Source organism: Pteropus medius, unplaced genomic scaffold (assembly GCF_902729225.1).
Source record: "Pteropus medius unplaced genomic scaffold, Ma_sr-lr_union100, whole genome shotgun sequence".
In the NCBI taxonomy this organism is placed as follows: domain Eukaryota; kingdom Metazoa; phylum Chordata; class Mammalia; order Chiroptera; family Pteropodidae; genus Pteropus; species Pteropus medius.
In genome coordinates, this window is record NW_024350926.1 from 3,257,781 (window position 1) to 3,280,254 (window position 22,474).

The following is a 22,474-nucleotide window of genomic DNA, read 5'->3' on the forward strand; positions in this document are numbered from 1 at the left end:
ATATTCTGTGTAAAGTCGGGAGAGCATGAAAGACGATCAGTTTGACAGATTATAGGTAGCTAGCGTGGCTGTAACAGAATACATGTAAGAAGGAAGCCTGTCTTACTGAGATGAAGTAAAGTTCCAGTGAAGTTCAAGGTGATTGGAATATCATGCTGTCATCTGGCACTTAAAACAAAGTTTTAAGATTTTGAGGCGTGTCTGCTTGTTTGTTTTTCTTTTGATATTTAAACAGAAATATCTAATTCAGTCAATAGGCAAGTGTTTGCTGAGGAAAGCACAGGAGAGTATGAATAAAGTATATGCAGTGTATTTGAAGAAGAAACTTCATTATACACACACACACACACACAGACATACAACCACCTTAATATAGTTTCAGTATGAAAATGCTATCAGGGAGTATCTGACCAGCCCCAAAGAAAAGGTTGTAGGCATCACATTGGAGGGTCCCCCACCAGAAAGTCTCAGCGTGATTATCTTCAAGAGCAGTCTACTGCTCAGTAAACAGCAGCCAGCCGTGTGGGTCGTCTAATCTGCCTTTTAGCGCATTATTTTAAAAAAACAAAAGGCCAACCAAAGATCACTAGACATTTAAGAAAAGCTTTTAACATAAAAGAAAGGGACTCAAACAAATAGGCAAAAACCTTTAGAGGAAACAGAGAGAATGAGAGAGTAGCAGAAAACTTTAAAAATAAATTATGGGAGTACCATTTTCAGTGTGATGACCAAGTAATTTCTTCCTCGACTGAGCTTCTTGTAGATTATGCATATAATGTTAAAATGTTAATGTTAAAATGTTAGCTCGTCTGTGCTGGGGACTGAAGAAAAAGGTCATTATTAAAATATTCATAGGTAATATAAAAGCGAATGTCTAATACTCATTATTTCATTTTATTTATTTATAACATGATTACATAACACATGCTAGGTGTCAAATATTGTTCTAAGCACTTTTGTTAAGTAGTAACTCATTGGACTTTTATATCAGTCCTACAAGGTAGGTTCTATTATTTACATCCATCATTGTCTTAGAGATGAAACTGTGGCCCAGAGCAATGAAGTCAGTTGCCCAAGGTCACAGAGCTAGTAGAGAACAGAGCTGAGATTCAAACCAGGAAAGCTATAGAGTCCCTACCAGTAATTGTTATGCTATGTTGCGGTATGGTGATTAATAAATACAAAAAAAAGTTTAATAGCTTGTCGTAGTTGCTAATTTGATTTTACTAATTTTCTTTCTGGGGTCCAGCATCCGGGAAATGTTTCAAGATTGCTCAGGTGCTGAAAAAGTTGTCAGACATTTAAAGGGCTGGCAGCATAGATAACTTGAAAACTTTCCAGCTACAAACACCAAGAATTGATCAATAAATTATAACTAACAGCCTTGTAAATGCATGGCTAACTGCTAAGAAAGGCAAGGAAATTGCTTTGAGCTGGAAATGAAGAAACTGAAAACTAGGACAGGGAGCTGCAGAGTTGACACTGTGCTGCCCGGGTTATTTATCACTTTTAACAATATGGGAACTTGAATCGAATACCAGTGCAGGGAGAGGGAGAGTTGGAACTGAGACCCGCACCTTTTATGTGCTAACTTTCAGTAAGAGTGAGGATTCTGGCAAAGGGAACTCTCACCGGTTGTGAGAAGGATTACAGATTTATACAACCACTTTGCAGAGCAATGCGACAATGTCTCGTAAGTCTGAATATGTGCATTCTTATGCCAAGTAATTCCTTTGCTAGGTTTGTACCCTGGAGAAAGTCTAGGCCATGGGAAAAATCAGACAGGGACAAGAATTTTATTGCAACCTTGTTTACATTAGTAAAGACTCGTAACAGAGAATGGATAAACAAATTGTGCTACATTCTATAATGCAATATACAGAGCAGTGAAAATCAATCCACTGTGGGCATGTATTATCAGGGATAATTCTCAAAAGCTCTACTTTTGTGATAAAGTTAAGTTGCAGTGTATTTGCAGCATTAACCTTAAGTGCTAAAATGTAGAGAATCAGAAGTTTTAAAAAATTATAATTCTTAACCTCAAGAAAGAAAGAAACCGAAAGGACTTCTAATAATCCCTCTCAAGAAGAAAAGCTACACACCAGCATGGCAGATGTAGTTGGCTCCCCTTTGACCCAGCACATACCCTGCAGACAGACCCTCAAAACAGGTCTCACAGTATTACAGCAACGATGGAATGGTGGTTTCAGTGAATATTTCCACGTAGGAAGTATTCTCGTATTCTCATTTCTTTCACCAAAATTCAAATCGACTCAGTAAAGCTGTAACTCTTTCCACAGCACATCTTTGCCTCTTTCTGGCCTCGCCAAGCGTCTCTCATTTCCTGAATCCACATGAATGCACATAGACTCAAACTTATGCAAAGGCATTTAACTCTGTTTTGCTTTTAAACTTGCGTTTTTATCCCATCATGTTGCTCACCAAATAAAGACTTATTTTTAGGATCCGTTTATATCTGTGTGTATGTTTTATAACAATACTTTTCTCTGTCACAAACAATTAAAAACAAAACAAAATTAAGAGGACCTTGGAATCAACAAAATTCCATAATTATTGTTGTTTCTTAAAATAACGTCTTTATTGAGATATAATTCACATACCAAACAATTCACCTGTTTAAAGGGTACAATCGAATGGCTTTTAGTATTTTCACAGAGTTGTGCAACTATCGGCACAATAAATTTTAGAATATTTAGAATATTCTCATTAAAGAAAACTCACACTCATTAGCAGGCACTATCCATTCTCTCCTCCATCTGCCCCCCAAACTTTACCGTTCCTACACCCCTGCCCTCACCCCCTGCCTCCTGTTCTCCCACCAGCTCTAAGAAACCACTAATTTACTTTCTGCTCCATAGGTTTGCTTATTCTGGATATATCATATCAGCAGAGGTGTACAATATGTGGTGGTCTGTGGCTTCTTTCACTTAGCTGTAGCACGTATCAGTACTATAGTCCTTTTTTTTTTTTCAAATTATATTAAATGGATATGCCACTTATTTAGTCTTTCATCAAATAATGGATATTTGGGTATTTAGATCATTTCCACTTTTTCGCTTTTATTCTGCTATGAACATTCATGTATAAGTTCTTGTGTGGTCATGTGTTTTCATTTTTCTCGAGTATATACCTAGGAGTAGAATTGCTGGGTAATACAATAACTTGATATTTAACCCTATGAAGAATTGCTGGGTAATACAATAACTTGATATTTAACCCTATGAAGAATTGCTGGGTAATAGAATTGCTGGGTAATACAATAACTTGATATTTAACCCTATGAAGAATTGCCAGACTTCTTCGAATGGGATGCATCATTTTACATACGCACCAGCAGTATATGGAGGAGAGGACTCCAATTTTTATATATCTTAGCCAACGCTTACCACCTATTTTTTATTATTATTATTATTATTATTATTATTATTACTACTACTACTACATTATAGCCATCCTCGTGGGTGTAAGTGATATCTCATTGTGGTTTTGATATGTATTTCCCTAATGATAATGACGTTAGGCATCTCTTCATGTGCTTAATGGCCACTTGTATATCTTCTTTGGAGATGGATCTATTCAGCTCTTTTGCCCATTTATTAATTGGGCTATTTTATTATTGAGTATTAAGAGTTTTTTTATATATTCTAGATATAAGTCCCTTATTATATATATGATTTGAAAGTATTTTTTTACCATTCTGTGGGTTGTCTTTAACTTTCTCAATGACTTCTTTTGCATCAAAAAAGTGTCTTTGATAATGTCCAATTTATCTATTTTTTCCTTGCTTGCGCTTGCAGTGTCATATCTAAGAAAACATTACTTAATCCAATGTCATCGGGATGTACACCTATGTTTTCTTATAAGTTTTCTTATAGTTTTAGTTCTTACTCTTAAGTCTTTGATCCATTTTGAGTTGATTTTTATATGTAGTATGGTAGGAGTCCAATTTCATTCTTTTGCATGTGGATTACCAGTTGTCTCAACACCATTTGAATGAAAATACTAGTCTTTCCCTATCGAATTATCTTGACACTCTTGTCTAAAATTCACCATAAACGTGAAGCTTTATTTCTGGACTCTATATATCTGTCCTTATGACAGTATCACACTGTTTTGATTACTGCAGAACTTTGTAGTAAGTTCCGAAATCAGGAAGTGTGAGGCTTCCAAATTTGCTCTTCTTTTTCAAGGTTGTTTTGGTTAATCTGGGTCTCTTGCATTTCCATAGGGATATTAGGACCAGCTTGCCAATTTTTGCAAAGAAGTCAGTTGGATTCTGATGGGAATTGTGCTGAATCTGTAGATCAATTTGGGGAGTGTTGCTGTCTTAACAATATTAAATCCTCTAATCTATGAACACAGGGCCTTTCATTTTATTTAAGTCTTTAATGTCTTTGAAAATGTCTTATAGTATTTAGAATATAAGTTTTACACTTTTTTGTTAAATATATTTCTAAATGTTCATTTTGAGGCTATTATAAATGTAAATGTTGTATTCATTTCCTTTTTGAGTTGTTCATTGAAAATGTATAGAAATACAATTGATTATTTTTACATCAATCTTCTATCTTCTGCTAATAAACTTATTTATTAGTTCCAATATTTTTTTAAGTGGATTCCTTAGGATTTTATATATACAAGATCATGTAATCTGCAGATGAGACAATTTTACTTTTTCCTTTCTAATCAAGATAATTTTTATTTCATTTTCTTGCCTAATTGTGCTGGCTAGAACCTCCAGTACAATGTTGAATAGTAGTGGTAAGATGTTATTTATTTATTTATTTATTTATTTATTATTTATTTTTTCACCTGTGTTTCTCTCTGATTTCTTTCTTTCTTATGATTAGTGGTAAAGTAGTAAAATAAAAGAGCCATGTCTTTTTTTCTGAGAAGCGGTAAGGAAGGAGAGAGTTGGAGGAAGCCAAACTGTGTCCTGCAGTCTGAGAGGAAATAAAAGAGAGAAAGAGTAAATGGTGACTATGGGCAAGATGAAGGAGAGGAAAGCGAACCGGGGCCATCATGCCTCTTCATCACTCCTAAAAGCAAAGAGAGTAGCAGACTAGTCTGCGCCTGAAATATAGTTCTGGGTATTGACAGTATGAAAGCTTGTGAAGTTTCCTTGTAAAGGTATAAAGCTTATTCTTTTAAGAATATGTATCAACTTATGTAGGATTACCACACAGTCAAGAGTGCTTTATTGTAATTAGATCTCAAAAGTGTTGGCTGGAGGAAAAGTTTCATTAAAAGAACCCCCAACCCCTGCCATTTGGTTTTGTATAATTCATGTACATCAAAAATCAAGTTCATCAACATCAGGTAGTAGATGATTTACTTACTTCTTTTGATAAGGGAATATATTATTATTGTTTTAAACTATACCTGGGCAGCTTGCGATATATTGATTTTTCTTGATCTTGAGTTTGGAAATGAATATGTATCATCAACTAACATTTTAAATATGTTAGACTATCAATAATCAAGATAGGATTTTCTTCCTTTGTATTCCTTCCCTTTTTTTTTTGTTTTTAATATTGACATTTGAAACTCATTAAAATATTATATACTAACTAATAAAAATATATCATTTAAATCTCCAATTTTTCTCAAGTAGCATAATGGTGAAATTGGAGATATTTTAGACTAAGAGATAAGACAAATGAGAAAGTCAGCTTTTTTTTTCTTTTTTTGGCCAGACTTTGCTCACCTTTAAAATGAGGAAAAGGAAGAGGAGGGAACATGGATTATCACTGAAATATTATCCAGTATAATCAACAACAATAATACAGTCAAATACTTACTGAGTAATTACTCCTTGGCAAACACTGTGCCAAGTGCTTGACATATTCCCATGTAAACCTCACAACAACCCTACAATACAGATCCATTACTAATTTTTTCAAAATAAATTTATCTATTTAAATTAGTTTCAAGTAATGCTCATCAACAGACGATTGGATAAAGAAATTATGGCTCATATATACAATGGAATATTACTCAGCCATTAAAAAAAATGAAATCCTACCATTATCAATTTTAAATTGTGTGCGTGAGGGACGTGAGATTTAGAGGGAACCTTGTCAAAATTCACAAAGTTCATATGTACTAGAACCAGGGTTCAAATCTGTAGAAGTCTGTTCTGTATTCTTTTATGAGATGATCAGTCAGGTGTGGCCACAAGAACGGATAATACAGTACACATAGTCAGCAAATTCTCTGTGTCCACATCAGTCAGATGTGGACACAGGAAAGGCACAGGAAAACAGTTTACGATACTCATAGGTCTGAGGGACAGGAGGCACTGCTCCCCACGCAGGGCCACATGGGGAAGCCTCAGGGTGGTGATGAAGCAGAAAGCAGGAAAGAGCAAGGGGAAAGCTGGGGCAAGAAGCAGCCCTGTGGTTTTCTCAGGAAAGTTAAGGCAGAACAGGGTGAACAGTTTAGGATTCGTTAGTTTAAATAATGTCATTGGGCTCAGCTGTAGGTGTGGTCTCAGTTGCCTCAGACTTGGCCTTGGGTTGATGCAGGCAAAGGGATATTGCCTCTTGGAGTGCATGGGCCAGACAGAAATTTGACACCAAAGCCAGTTGAACCACCTTTGAGAGAATTACATTCTAAGAGAGATCAAAATGTCAAAAGACACTTAAACGTGTAGGTAGCAGCTCAAATACTGAACAAATACATACTTTATTCTGGGGAGTAGATAGGACGTACATTAGAAGAATTCAGTCTTGCACATTGCATTCATAAAATGCCAGTTTCTTACTCCCTAATTTTAATTTTTTATGGCAGGGAGACTATTTTGAAATTAAATATCAGTGAAATGTTCAATGTTGACCATGTGTCCTTGTTCCCTGCTTAAATTCTGAAGTATTCTTATTATCCTTGCTTTAAGACAAGATTTTGATATACTGCCATTTTATTAAAGATAATAAAATGAAAAAGAGACAAAAATATTTTTCCTTTGGTAATATTTTTAGCAAAACAGAGCATAGGAGTCAGTTTATGATGAGAGTAAGGAAAAACCGTCCCACCACATATAATATCTTGGGTTCAGTAGCAATGATTCGCTATTAACATGTGCCTAGGGATATGACTGTCAAAGACAAACATTTACAGAGAAAGGGATCCTAAAGTACATTTTAGAAAAGAGATGTAGCAGAAAACATTTCTTATCAATTCTAGTCAATTGGTTTTCACTGACCACTGAATTGTGTACTCATGTTTCAGGCCCAGGCTGTAAGATGAATAACCCTCCTTTTAAAAAAAAGGGGGGAAAAAAGTAAGGGAGAAAGAAAAGTGGCAAATTAAAGAGGATAGATTTAAGAAACACATAAAGGCAAATCAATGCCCTTATCTTATTGAAACGTTATATTTAAATACTTTATAAATTCTTGGAAGAATATTCTATCGAATTAAATCTATTCTATTGAATTAAATCCCTAAAAAGGGATTTAAACATAAGTGATCGAGAAACTGGTTATTGGATATGCCTCACAGTTATGTAGTGAATTACCAGCATTTTATTCATTCTTTCTTACTGTAATTCATTCATTCTACCGTGTATCCATCTATTCTGACATGTGCAGAAGCTTAGCATATGCTTAGACAAGACAAAATTCTCTGTCTCTCAGGCCCAAAAGCATCTGAGGGTTGGAGGATGGGTATTATCCATCGAGAACAGACCAGCATTGACTCTGGAAGGAGAGAATTTGCTGACTATGTGTACTGTATTATCCAGAGTGTTTTTGCAGAGTTGTCTTTCTCTCTCTCTCCCTCTCTCCCTCTCTCCCTCTCTCCCTCTGCCCCACCTCCCTCCCTCTTACTCTCCCTCTTCCCTTAAATTAGCTCTAGGCAATTGTGGTTCCACAAATTCTTCTAACATGTACCTTTAACCTTTAGTGCAGGGTTGTTGTGATATGCTGCATTATGACTGAGCATTAGCTGGCATTTAGAGATGTGTGTTTGTGAGATAGCTCCCATATTACTTTTTCCTTCATAGCTAGACTAGAGCCACAGCACATCCTGTCCTAGACAGAGTGCCTGGTTCCCCAGGGTGCCACCAAGTAGAATTGTTTTTCCTTATCATATCATCATTTTTTGCTTAGTCCTTCTTATTTTCTCTTTCCTTTCAATAAATCCAGTATAATGTTACAGTATTCTGTAACATTTTTCAAGGTTTATTTTTCTTCTTAAGAAAGACTCTCACTTATTTGGATAAAAAAATCGGGATGGTTTCATTTTGAAAATTATAAGCAAAAAGCATGTCAGATTTAACAACGATTCATAATGTCAAAGGTATCTACATAGTTTGACATTTGTAGATTTCTTTTAAGTGATTCTTGATGTAACGCAAATAAACATGTTATGAAAAGTTATTGACAAAGTCTTTTAGATAATGATTGCTTATAAACATCCCACGTATTAAAAATTAAATATTAAAGCCTAAAATTTAAATGTGGAAATTAAAGAGCTAGAAGTGTCACTTGAGAAGACTGGATGGCGAGATTTCACAGGATGGCCGCATCATTTGAGTTCATCTCGGTCTCAGGATTGATGGTGCTGGTGGTGACAGTGATTATGACATGATAACAATGATGACAATATTAGCACTACCCTTTATGGAATCTTTACTGGGCGTCTGGCCCCGTGTTGAGTGCTTCCTGCATGATCTCGTGTAATCGTCATAATAAACAGATGAACTAAGTGCTATTTGTCTCGCTTTACAGATGAGGATACTGAGGATAGAGAGGTTACGTTTAAGGCAGAAGATGATACAGTTGGTGGCAAAGCCTGGATTCTCTCCTGGGCCAGAACTCCAAGGTTAGTGTTCTTAATGATTATACTTGATGGATTCCCAAAGAATGTGTCCTTCCTTTCGGCTGGACTTGAGCTACTGTCTAAGAGTAAACAAGAAAATACTTTCTAAATTGTTCTGAGAAGCTATTAAAGAGAGAATCAAATTCAGGGAAGATGGAAGTGACCCTTCACATCTACTCACACAGACATGAGCCCTCAAGCTAATGACAAATCCAACAGTATGTTGAAATCAGTATCTTTGTAACTGAAAGTACACTATAATATATGAAATGATAATAAACGTTCTTGATTTAGAGCCAGAACATACCCAGACATCTTTTGAATTGTTTCCCAAAATATGTATTTAAAGTTTCCCCATATAGAGTATCCTACTATGTAATAGTTTAATCTGCTTTAAACCATAATTATTTATTTTCTGACAATTCAGACAGAAATCAAATTACATCTAGGAAGTTTTTCACTCAGGACCATTCCACGTTCCCTCCTCTGCTCTAGCTCTCCCAGAATCCCCTTTATGTCAGTCTCTGATGCAGCCTTTCCACCGTAGAGCTCAAAAGTCAGAATCCTGGATGATACATTGAGTTCTTTGGGAAGATATTTGTCCTCGTTTGTTATAAAGTGGCAAAATAAGGGATACGGGAAAGGGCAAGTATGCTTCAGGCTAATAGCCTAAATTCAAGGAAACGACATAGAACTTCTCTGCTCTCTGATTTCAATGCTTAATTAATTTGAAGCAATTACATTGCTAACACTTACTAATTGGGTCAGGCGGCCTTCACCATTGTTCTCTTGTCTCTCATCAAATATCATTTGTTTAAGGGGCTGTGCAAGGTGTCATACAAGTAAAGTTAGACGAGGGCTTTAGTACATTCTATAAATTGGATTCTCCATATTTGTACATTGTGCTGACGGGCAATCCTATAACACAGTGAGGTCAAAACAGCCTCAGCCAAAATCGCCTCTCATGCTGTACTGAAGCCAAAAAAAGGGAAAGGATCATAAAGGTACCACGTTAAGTGTGCAGAAGAAAGTTGTTAAATTCGATCTAAGACAATGGTCACTTTTCAAATTATCTTAATGGTACTAAATGAAACAAGTTGTTAATATGCACAGCAATAGGATATTAATTAAAGCTATGTTTATGAGGAATCTACTATATGAAAATATACTGTTACATGCTATAAACTATGAGAATTATTAAGATATAGTTCATGATTTTAGAGAGTTTACAATTTAAAAGCAGGACCAAGATATGTATGTAATTAATTAAATGGAACAAAACAGACATAAATGCCATGTGTCAGAGGCAATATTTAGCCTAAAAGAATAGAGCTGGATTGAATTGATCTACTAAAATTTAACTAATTCATTCAACAGCTATTTATTGAGTGCCTGCGATATGCCAGGTCATGAAATATAGTCCTTCCCCATAAGAGACTATGATATCTGCAAACTAAATTCTTGAATAATTTTCAGGATACAGGATAGAAAATTAAAATAGCTTCAGCTTTGGAGTTAGAAAAATCTGAATCAAAACCCGGCTTTATCAATTATTCATTGGGTGAGTTGGACAAATGATTTATAATCTCTTAGCATCATTGCAGAAATCAGAGGGTCATCTTTGGTTACCTCTCTCAACTTCATCCTATGTTTAGTTAATCAACAAATAAGTCTTTAAATGTTTCTCGAATACATCCTATTCTTGCCATCCACATCCCCAGTCCTAAGCCTGGCCTTCATGATCTGTTTATGGATTCTGTAACCCAAATTGATTTTGCTATTCCCATATCATTCTTCTTTAATCTTTCATGAGTGTCGTAACCAAAGAAATCTTTCTAAAACTTTTGCCTGACTATGTTTTACCCTCATCCTCTGCTCAAAACTCTAGTTACTTCTCATTGTTCAAAAAATGCAAGTCTATACTTCCTAAGGCATTTAAGTGAGCTGGACTCTGCTTACATTTTTACTTTCACATGCCAACCTTCCTCCATATGTACTCCGTATTTCTCTAACTGCAGGTTCGTTTTGTATCGCTGTGCCTCGTACGTGTTTGTTTGCTTGTTTGTTTGTTTTTAAATGCCAAAGCCTGAATCATTATCTCCATCCTCACTTCACTGATCCTATCTGGAAAGCTTTAAAATTGTACTCTTCATCCAACACGTTGCTCAGACACCATCTCCCTTCCAGAGCATTTCTTGATGATTCCAGCGCAGGTAATTTTTCATCATCGGTATGAACACAGCATGTTGTATAAATCTGTATTCGTACAATGCATTCTAATGTGTCTTTGCCAGTTGCTTCAACAAGACAGAACACTTGAGGACAAAGACAAGGCCTTTCGCCTATGAATCCTCAGTCCTAACGTAATGTCTGCCATGGAGAAGCTGTGCAGTAAATATTTACTGTAGTAATCAAGTCAGGTTTGGGGATAAGTAGAAAGAACCAAGACATGCTTCGTGGAGGAGTTGGTATTTGAAGTAGGCCTTGAAAAACTTCTAAAATATTTTCTGAATTTAAAAAAATGTAATTTTGGAATGTTCAGTGTTTTATATATATATCTATATATCTATATATATCTATATCTATATCTATATATAGATATATATAGATATATATCTTTATGATACTCCCTTTAATGCATAAATATTTTGCCAGCAAAGCTTTGTTTTCATTTCAAGGTTCTAGGTGCAGTGCTCTGAGCATGGTGAAGACTTAATAAGTATGGTAATTATCTGATTTAAAGAAGCTTCTTCCTCATGGCTTTTAGAGGCCAGCACTTGATTTTAGAAAGGTACCATTCTGCTTCTCCAGGACCATGTGGTACAAAAATCCTTGACTTTTTAGCTGGATCATATATGGTTCTACACCATACCTTATAGCAAATAAAATGTTTATATTCACTCTGTATATTTAGTTTCTACTGAATATATTTCAAAATATATAAGTAAGTATATCTTTGTGCCACATTGAAAAAGATGTGACAACCCTGCACACTTGGCTGTTATTCAGTTTAACTTCCATCGGGCAGATCACTGAGTGCAATTGTCAAAAGAGTAACTCAAGCAACTTTCCACTCCAAATCATGTCTATTTCAGGTTATCAATGATGGTTAAGCTCTTAGGGTTTCTGGCAGATTTCTTATCTGAATTATTAAGTGGAATTAACAATACTTTCTGAGATATCCTATTCTTAACTATTGCGTGTTTCCACATATCATTTAAAATACAAATAAAAAAACCTGACACCAATAAAGAAATTATGAATTACAGAAATCCAGAACACGACTGAGAAAAAGAAATCTATACTGTTGTAGTCCACTTCAAAGACAATTATTTCCTTTGTTCTGAACCTTCATATTTACTAGTATAAATCTTTTAATTTTGGTAGCATATTTACTAGTATAAATCTTCTTATTTTGGTAGCACATCATGCTTAGGAGACAGGGATTCGTGGTAGCAGGGATCATGCTTAGGAGACAGGGAAATCGTCATTAGGGACCTCAATGACAAGAAACAGAGCTATGTGAAGACACCTCTGTGTTTGTGGATCTTCAACTTGAAAATCTCTGCATAATAGGAAAGGCATTGGCTAAATCTGAGGAGGTCATGACGTAATCTAGAGGGACATCGTTAAGTGCAGTAGGGTAGCATCTGCGGTGTAGCTGTATTACATATAGACAGAATTACATGTGGGTTAGGAAGGCAGACGTGGAAGGGAGGGCGGCTTGCTTTTCTCTCTTCTTCCTGTCAAAAGCTGAAGACTTGCTCTCAACCTTTGGGAATTTTTAGCTGGGTTCTCAGACTACAGTCACCTGTCGACTTGCTGCAAAACAAGCCGAATTTTCTAAAGGACAACAAACCCTCAGACCCACGCACCTTCTCACAATTCTGGCCCTCTCGGACCTGGAGCCAGCGTTGGCTGGGCGGGAGGCCGCAAGGAAAGGCTCGGAATGGGCGGTGGGGACGACCCCCTTGGGCACTGCACTTGCAGCTGCCAAGGTGTAGCCAACAAGCACCAAATTTATGTGCACTTTGAAAGAAGCCCCTTCACCATTGGCTTTTAGAGCGGTGCTGTCGCTAGGGAGCGGCGGGCAGGGCAAGCACAGGCTGGGGAGAAGCCGGGTTGTGTGTCGCTGTGACCTGGGAGAGGGAGGCGCGCGCGCACCCGCACACTCGCGGGGAGCTGCAGCCCCGCGGCCGGCAGCGGGCGCCCTCCCGCGCGGCTCTGGGCGGAGCGGAGCTCCCCGCTCGCCTCCCGCGCTCCGGGCCCTGCTGCCGCCGCCTAGAGGAGAAAGGCACCGCTCCTCCCATTCCCCGCACCCGCGCCGCGCACAGCCGTGGGGGCGGGCGCGATGAATGAGTTCCCCGCGCGCCTCCGAGTTGTCTGAGTTGGCGGCGCCGTGTGTGCCGGGGCTTCCGCTCTCGGCGCCCCACGCGCTCGCGGCTCCCGGGCTGCAGCCCAAGCCGGCGGCCCGGGGCCGAGCCCGCCACGCCGGGGCGGCTGCGGCTCGCGAGCGCCTGTCCCGGGCCCGGTCCGGGGAGGAGGCGGGTGGGCCCCCGGCCGCGGCGCGTTCTGCCTTCACTCTGCACGGCCCCTGCTGTCCCTCTATGGCGTCGTATCAGCAATCCCGGATCCAGGCTTACCTGGAGAAGAACAAGATTGGTCCCCTGTTTGAGGTAGGTAAGGCGCTGTGGAGGAAAGGATGCCCTGGAGGGTACCAGGCATAGAGAATAGACTTGCGGGAGCGGCGCCCCCGGGGCCCCAGTGCGCGGGCATCGCTCTGTCCCGGCCAGGTGTCCTGGAGCGCGGCCGAGCGAGCACCTCCCGGGTTACCTGGGCGCGGACAGGTGAGCCCGGCAGGGCCAGTCTCAGCCTGGCAGGGGAAGTTTGAGTCGTCCGACTGTCCAGCACCTTGCAGACACACACACAGGACCCTGACAGACTGAGACGGACGGTGCACACACGCTATCACACACTTACACACGCGCACACGCACTCCTGGTTTTCTTCCTAGAATTCACACTGTCTTGCGTATTGGATTTCTTTTTCTTTTTTTAATGTGGGCAGGAGTAGAACCCACGAAGGCGGAGGGGGTGCCTAGCAGTAGGAAGGAACGTGGTTAAATGGGAGAAAGCGGAACTGGTAAGGAGTGGGCTTCGGCAGGTGCGGGCGTGCGGAATGAAAGTGTCTCAGACGCTGAATTGGTCCCTGGATGAAAAGAGAGCCCTGTGCGTCGCAGACCCTACCTGGGTGAGGGGCAGACCCGGGCGGAGAAAGGTTGGGAAAAGCACACACGTATTGATGGGAAGAAGACGTAACTCTGCACTGTGTTCTCTCGCCATCAAAAAATTGATGACAAAAATACTGTCGGAGCGAGGAAGATCGGGAGGACTGAGAAATTGAGAACAGGAGACAGAAACCGGCACCAGCCCAGTGGCCCGCCGGTTGCAGGGCACTGGGCAGATTCCGAGGCCGGCGGGGAGGGACACCTACGGTCCCATCTCCCCGTCCAGCTGGACACCGGCAGGCGGTGAGAGGACGTCAGAGGGTTGAGATACCCACTCCATCCCTCCCCCAAAAAGCAGCTGTGGCCATTCTTGGGGGTTAACATGTTCCTGGCTTCTGGGTGAGGCTGTAACAAGGCAGGGGGAAGAGAGAGCGGAGAATGAAACAGCTTCTCTAGGACCGAAGAGGAGAGGGCGACAGCTGAAGAGAAAAACGACAATGCGAACTAATGTCTCAACACGAGGGAGAGGTGGACGGGTTTGAAATAAGCAAGATTTCCACGATCTCTTAAGTTTCACGACCACTGTTTGTGTTGGAACTCATGTTTGTATAGAGTCGTAACGTCCTGCAGTGTTATGTCTTGATTCTTGTTTCTGCCAAAAGTGTTAGCAAAGGAAGTCCATATCCAAACATAAAGCGGACTTGCCGGAGCTCCTGGAATTTTCTTTGCCTTTAGTGGTATTTTTAGAGACTATACATAATGCCATATGTATATTTTTAAAATGCAGAAGCATAATAACCCTCTGGGGCACAGCATATTAATTGCATCAAAAGAAACATAAAATAAATACATTTAGGGCGTTTCTACTCTCTTAGAATTTAAAGTACATTTTACCAGGGAGAATAAGTGAATTGTTTTTGATAGATGCTGTTCTGATCTGTTCACTTATTTTAAATTTTTGAAGAGTTTCTCCAAGTGATAATAGAGTTTGGAATATATGTAAACTTTCTACATAATTAGGAAATAAATCCATCTTGATATTTATCAAGTGCTCATTTTTTTAGGTGCTCACCAGCTAGTTCTGCCCTGATGAATTTTAAGTGGTAGCAAGATTGTCTCAAAATTGGTAGACCTCTTCACTAAAAAACAAACAATAATGACACAATTATATGCTTTGTATTTTATTTATTTATTTATTTTCTGGTGATATATATACATCCCCATTAGCTTGAATTGCAGTGATGAGTAGTTAATTTTTAAGAGTCGATGTGCACTTTTTAAATAATTGAAGGGAGAAAATGGTTAAATTGTCTTTTACTAGAAGGAGGTCCTTATACAACGAATTTGATCTTGATCGAGGCTTGGTTTTGACAGATTTACACGTACTTCACAAAACTGGGAAATCTCACTAGCTTGCAGCCTGTCTCTGCTCACGCTGGAAAACCAGTGGAGCTAGTGTGAAATGGATCGTGTTGACCTGACGTTCTCCTCAGAGCTCTCGGGACTTTGGTCAACGGTTCTCATAAGAACCGCTTCAGGATATCGGAGGAGCCAAGGAATCTGAATTTAGTAAGAAACGGCACAAATGATTATTACATATTTAACTCCTGGACCATATTGTAAGAAATAGTGACGTAAGCTAAAATCTCCTTTTATCAATCACACATTGAAATAGTTAGGTGTTTCCAAGTTTTATTATTTGTGCTTTACTCTGATTCTTTCTCTTTCTTTCTTTAGTGCTGAGGCACTGGAGTTGGTGACATAGGTTTACTTTAGTTTTGAAAACATGTAAGACCTGACATTATGTCACTTTTACAGATCTTGTAAGTTAAGAAAACTTACCGGGGTGAAGTCCTTTAAGGAGAGCACACGAATGTGCTTTACATTAGCAAAGGTAATGTATACTGGATTGACAATAGTCGTATCTCATTTTTTCATCTGGACATCTTAATTACTTAGTTTATTTTATTTCTAACATTTTATCATTTAAGAAGCTTATAAAGTACTGCGCACAATCTGGTGTTTCAAAAACTAAATTAAAATGAATCTCATTTCCAGGTGATTTGGGAATATAAATTTACAATTAAATATGATTTAAGATGTTTTGAGGCATTACAAAACCGTGCCTAGAAATCATTGCATTATTGTCTTGGGTAACGATGTTTTCATTAAATAATAGGAAGATGTGAGGTGGAAATGATAATAATGACTTACATCCCACAAACTCTTTGATATTTTTGTATGATGTAATACTTTCGGTATCGGCATTGGCTTATTCAGGGCCTGCAAGTAGTGAACGACTTGGGCCTCAGTCTATGAGGAATGCTTGCATCACTGCAATAAATTTGAACTATAATCCTATTTACTATAGATTTCCACACATTACTTCTTACTGAACTGGCAAGATGAGACATGGTTCGGCTCCCACCAACGTAGAGTATTTTTGCAACACACGTAGGCAACATGCGTGGTGCGAACACAAGACTTATCTCAAGCCCGAAGGCCAGCCACTTAACAGCCAAAGAACTTGGCAGTCAGAAATTCTGAAACTGAATAATTAGCTGGCATATAGCTCCTTACTGGGATCGAGTGATCGATTTTGTCTGTATCGTAAGCAGTTTAACTTAGTTTCCAAGAGGATATATGATGTGGAATATCACAATAAATTTTTTATTTTCAGCACAGAGCAATAATCAATTTTCCTTTTCCTCCATTCCCATTAAATAGCATAATTGTTTGAGAATTATTGGTTAGAAGGATGCCCAGGGCAGTCATAGATCTTGGTTCAGGCCTGGTCCCACTCACAAATATGAAATCCTAAACTACTAAAAAGCAGAATAATGGGGTCTTTATAAAATCTCTGTAGAATTTTAAAATTTCTGTGTGCTGAAGATGTGGTCAACCAAATTCACTACATTTCTTCAGACGAGGTCTGATCCACCCCAAACAGAATGGTCGCCCATAAGCCGGCATCATTTATACGCCTGCTGCTGCATGACTTCCTTTTTTCAGGTACCCTGGCCCACACTTTCCAGCCACATCTGCACCCCTGTACTCCAGTAGAGGATCAGGCAGTTGCCTGGCAGGGTCAGGAGATTTGTTACAAATGAGGTTGGCGGAGGGGGGGTGGGGCGTATTAAGAAAATAAGTAAATATATTGAAAATAACGCTAGCAAACTCTCTTACAAATGGAGATGGCAGTCACAGTGTAAAAAAAAAAAAAAGAATGAACCTTGTGGTGTTGGATTGAAATAGGAGGTATTGATGTGATCTCGTGACTTTCAATAATAGGAATAGATATAGATGTACTAGAAATACATATAGATTTGTGTGTATTCACATACACATTTTCTTACTCTGAGGGCCTGGGAATAGCAACATGGCAGTAGCAATGAGTGATCAGTTTTGGTGTTCTAGATACCATTCTCCATTAAGTGGGACCAGGTATCCTTGGAGAAATGGTTGTTTCCAGCCTGGGGACTGGGAAACTGCAAGATGAACCTGGAAAATCTTATTATGCCAGAAAGTAAGAAAGTAGTCGAAGTAGCTAGAGAAGTACAGATCCTTACTTATAGAGGACAAACAATTCTAGTGACAGTGGATTTCTCATCAAACCCATGGAAGTCAGAAGGAAGTGGCGCCATATTTTTCCAATGCTGAAAAGAAGAACTCGGAATTCTATACTCTGAGAAAATATGCTTCAGAAATGGAACAGACATCAAGAGAATTTTTCATCAGCTAGCCTACCCTAAAAGGATAGCTAAAGGAATTTCTCTAAATGGAAAAGAAGTGATAAAACAAGGAACTTTAGAGCATTAGGAAAGAAGAGAAAACATGGAAAGAGTCATATATGAGTAAATATAAAGCATTTTCCTTCTTGAGTCTTCTAAATTGTGTTTGATGGTTGAAGCAAAAATGATAATGTCAGTGGCTCTAAATATATGTAGAGGGAGTGTTTAAGGCAATTGTATTACAAGCAAGGAAGAGTAAAGGGGCAGAGAGGTGGTAAGGCTTCTACACCTCACTTGAGCTGGTAAAATGATGACCCCTGGTGATAAATTGTGTCTGTGTAATGCGATACCTAGAGGAACCACTGAAAAAGATATACAAAAAGATGCTCTCAAAAGCTATAGATAAATCAGAAGGGAATTCTAAAAACTGTTCAAGTAAGCTACAGGAACAGAGAAAAGAACAAACGAACAAACTGGGGAGGACAAACAGAAAACAAGAAACAACATGGCAAACTTTAGCCCTAAGATATCAATTATTACATTAAATGAAAATGCTCTAAATCAGCAGATTTCCTATACTCACACATTCTTCCCTGCAGAAGATCCCTCTCTCTAGCTGGATAGAGTGTCCTCCAGTATTGAGGACAGAAATAGAGTAGATTTAAAAAAAACATGACCCAACTCTGTGCTACCTCCAGAAAAATCACTTCAGATACAAAGATCTAAGCAGGTGGCTACAAGTAAAACAATGTCAAAAATATTATGCAAAAATCACATGAAAGCAGGCGTTACTAATGTCGTATGAAGTAGACTTGAGAGGATAGAAAATTACCAGTGACAGAAATTGTCGTTATATAGTAATAGAAGGATCATCCCACCAAGAAAAATAGCAGTCCTAGGTGTGTATGCACTCACCGAACAGTCGAACTGCAAAATCTGTGAAGCAGAAACCGATCGAATTGAGAGAAATAGACAAATCTACAACAACTGCAGTTGGAGACTTCACACCCATCTCTTAATAGTTGGTAGAATGACTAGACAGAAAGTCGGAAACGCTGTGGGAAGACCTCAGCAAGCCATTGACCTAAAGGATCTAGTCCACATTCGTAGACCACTCAGAGTAACAAAGGCAGAACGCGCATTCTTATTAAGTGGCATGAAATGTGGACAAAGATGGACCATTCCCTGAGTCATGGGACAAACCTCAATTGAAATCATACAAGGCATTTTCTCCATCACAGTGGAATAAAAGTAGAAATCAACAACAGAAAGAAAAACAGGGAAATTTCCAAAACGCTAGGGAAATACACACCACCCTTCTAAATAATCTACCGGTCAAAGGAGAAATCTCAGGGAAACAAAAAATAATACACCAGGCAATGAAGAGGAAGATAGGACACATCAAAATTAGTGAGACACAACACAAGCAGCACTGAGAGGGAATTTTACAGCACTAAGACGCGCAGGTTAAAAAAGTGAACTGATGCGACCGGTCTGGATCGGGCTGCTGCTTTCTGTGCTGTCCCCTGTGCCCTTCCAGTGCTGGAGGACCCTCTATCCAGCTAAGGAGAGGGATCTTCTTCAGGGAAGGATGTGTGGGTCAGAAATCTAGTGACAATAGGTATTCGTTCATGTCTTATGTCATATCTTGTATCTGAAAGTGGATCTTAGGTTCTTGAAAGTGGGAAACAGGTGTCTTGCCTCATGCTTTACATCTACTCTAGTGTCTTGTGGAGCACAGACTATAGAGCAGGGGCTCAGTAGACATTAAAGCATTGACATATGTATATTTTTTAAAGCATTGACATATGTATATTTTTTCTTTCTGTGGAAAAAAAAATCCATTGATGATAGAAGCGGCTAGCAGATAGCATCTTAATATTTATTCCTTTAAGATCTAGAGTATAGTATCCCCCGTTTCAATAATTAACCTTTATATACAGTGAATAATTTTTAATTATGTACTTAACTACCTAATTCACTTTTAGCCATATTTTTCTCTCTTTAGTATCTGCTTTCTAGAGAGGACCTGATAAATTAATTCGCACCACCGTGTAAGGCTTAATGCGTAACTCCCTCAAGTGCATTTTCATTTAGTACAGAGAAAGGTGCGTGACATAGGTATATGGGATGAAGCAGGTGATCTTTGGAGAGAACTCTCACTCAGTGATCATTTGCTGTCTGCTTGACTCTCCGCTAGTTACTCAATCTCTGTGAACATTCATGTCCTCATCTGTAAAATAATACCTAAGGGAGATTTCATGAGGAGTACATGAGATGAAAAAAAGTCTAAAGAACCCAGTCCATACCTGGTGCTTTGTGACACCCAGTAAGTTTTGGCTGCCATCACATTACAGGCTATTCCTCCTCCTCTTTTCCATTAGTATTGATAACAGACCATGGGGAGAGACGCTTTTGTAGGTTCGCCTTCTAGTATCCTGAATGAAGTCGGAGTGTGCATCTGCTTCTTTAGGTTATAGCTCTGTTGTCTCTGAAAAAGCATTGCAATGCAGGGGGAAGGAGAGCAGCACTTGGAGGCCTTGCTTGTTGCTGTACCTCAAAATTGACAATATACTTTGGCAAAATATGGAAACACATGTAATTACAAAACAACCCAGAATCTCTCTTATTTTCTCAGGCAACCAGGATCACCTTTAAATACTCTAGCACACACAACCTCGCCTCCCCTTGCTCTCCGATCTGTGATTTTCTTTGTTTTCCCTCATATTTCTTATTGTTGTTTGTTGTTATTTCATTGGATTTCTTTTTTTTAAAAAAATTTATTTCTCTTTGTTTCACTAGAATATAAGCTCCTTAAAGGCAGACATTTTGTTGGTCTTTTTAACTGCTTATATCTTCATGCCTGGAAAATATCTGGTACATAGTAGGTATTCTATAAATAGTTGTCAATATATTGATGACTGAAAAAAAATCAAGACCAACCTATCACATCTAAAAAGTATGGTTTGTGTTTGAATGATATTTTGCGCTTGGAGTCTGGAAATAGTCCCAGAAGTTCATGGGAGATTTCACTTTCTTGAAAATTCATTATGACTTTATTATCTTTTCAACAGCTATCAAATTCTTTGGTGCATGATGTTTGGAAATTCATTTACATTCATGTGGTACATATTTTATTGGGTGCTGTATTACCTACTGGGGAATATAATTTCAAATAAAACATTTCCTGTCCTCAAAAACTCGTGTGTATCTAGAAAAGACCGAAACACTTGAGGTCCTTTCAACTATTCTATTCTCATAATTTCACAGAAGCCGATCTTGGTTTTCTGTTTATATGCCTGGGGTCTGTTTTCATATTCATCAGTACTGTTCCACCATTATAATATTAGAAGTAAGAAATGCACATTTGAAATTCAGATTTAGAGATTAGTTTTCAAGAAATTTGCCATCGAATCAAGTATGTAAACTGATTTGATAAAGGGCAGGTTTGTTATTTTCCTTTGTTGCAGTTGTGTTTGTTCCTGGAAGTTCTTAGCAACAATAAGACATCTAAACATGAATCATTAAAAATATCTAAATGATCTGGTTGTTAGGTAGTGTTCTACATGAAACGTACTGATAGTTTTAGGTTGTAAGTTCTTCCTTTAACATAAAAACAGGAGTTTCTTTTTGAAGTATAATTTGGCGCATAGAGGAGTGTATAACTCCTGCTGTTCCTTCCCTGTTTGAACATATTGATCTAAATTCATAGTGACAAGCTATGTTGAATTGAGAATATGTTCTTGAGGTAGCGTATCTATATGCATGAAGCAGACTTTATGATGTGGCTTTTATTGTAGCTCTGTGTTTTTGAGATAATATTTTTAATTTAATGCTCTTTTACCCCCATGAATTCTCTCTAGATGACCAGGTATTGTTTGGGTTATTTCACTTTTTCCTGTTATATTTTTTGTGTACAAAATATAACAATGATCTCAGCATTATATAAAATGATAATTAAAACCAGCTACAGTTTATAATAAAGCCCAGAAGATTATTTTATTCTGACCAAAATTGTTTATTGAGACATTCCCTAAGTATCTTTCCTCTTAGTGGTATAGCAAGGATTTGAAAAACAACACTGTTAAATTTATACAGACGACAAAGACTCTACTTTGCGGGAGCTCACAACAAGTCCCAGCCTTCACGGAATTGTTTTAACTGTAACCCTCACTTAACATTCAGTTAAGACATCGAAGTCTGTGTATAGTTGGCAACATCCCATCGCTATACTCTACGGATTGGGGGGAGATCCAAGACAGAGCTCGGTGTGACGAGGTTTATCAATAGGTAGGTTTGAGAAATAATATTTAGAGAAGAATTCATGAGGGTCACGTTCATTAAGTTCTGAAGTTATTAAAACAAGTATTTTGGATAAAGCCAGTTGAGCAATGACTTGGGTACCCATTCTGTGTAAGGTTGAGCCACCGAAGACTTACATTCTCTGAGTTGTCTGGCGGAGTGACTTAAGATGCCTCTCCTGAGTCATCCTCAGAACCAGAGAGTGAAAACACAGTTCTGTCTATTGAGGGATGCTGGGGAGGGGCGTGCACATTACATTAGGCAGCATCCTCTTATCGGAACTGTTGTTCAGTTTTATAATGTCAAAAATAGTATGTGGATATTTTTAATTGTGTAATAGCATTCCCTCCCTCCCTCTTTTTTTTTTTTTTCC

At 38.5% G+C, this 22,474-nt stretch overlaps 1 protein-coding gene across 1 annotated transcript in view; it reads left to right on the forward strand.

Moving 5' to 3' along the window:
• The first annotated feature begins 13,196 nt into the window (after positions 1-13,196).
• Positions 13,197-22,474, forward strand: part of CUNH8orf34 (chromosome unknown C8orf34 homolog) — a 273,416-nt gene continuing 264,138 nt past the window's right edge. Inside the window, 3 exon segments of the mRNA XM_039841814.1 lie at positions 13,197-13,334; positions 13,336-13,441; positions 13,444-13,517. Coding sequence (XP_039697748.1) covers positions 13,197-13,334; positions 13,336-13,441; positions 13,444-13,517 — 318 coding nt within the window.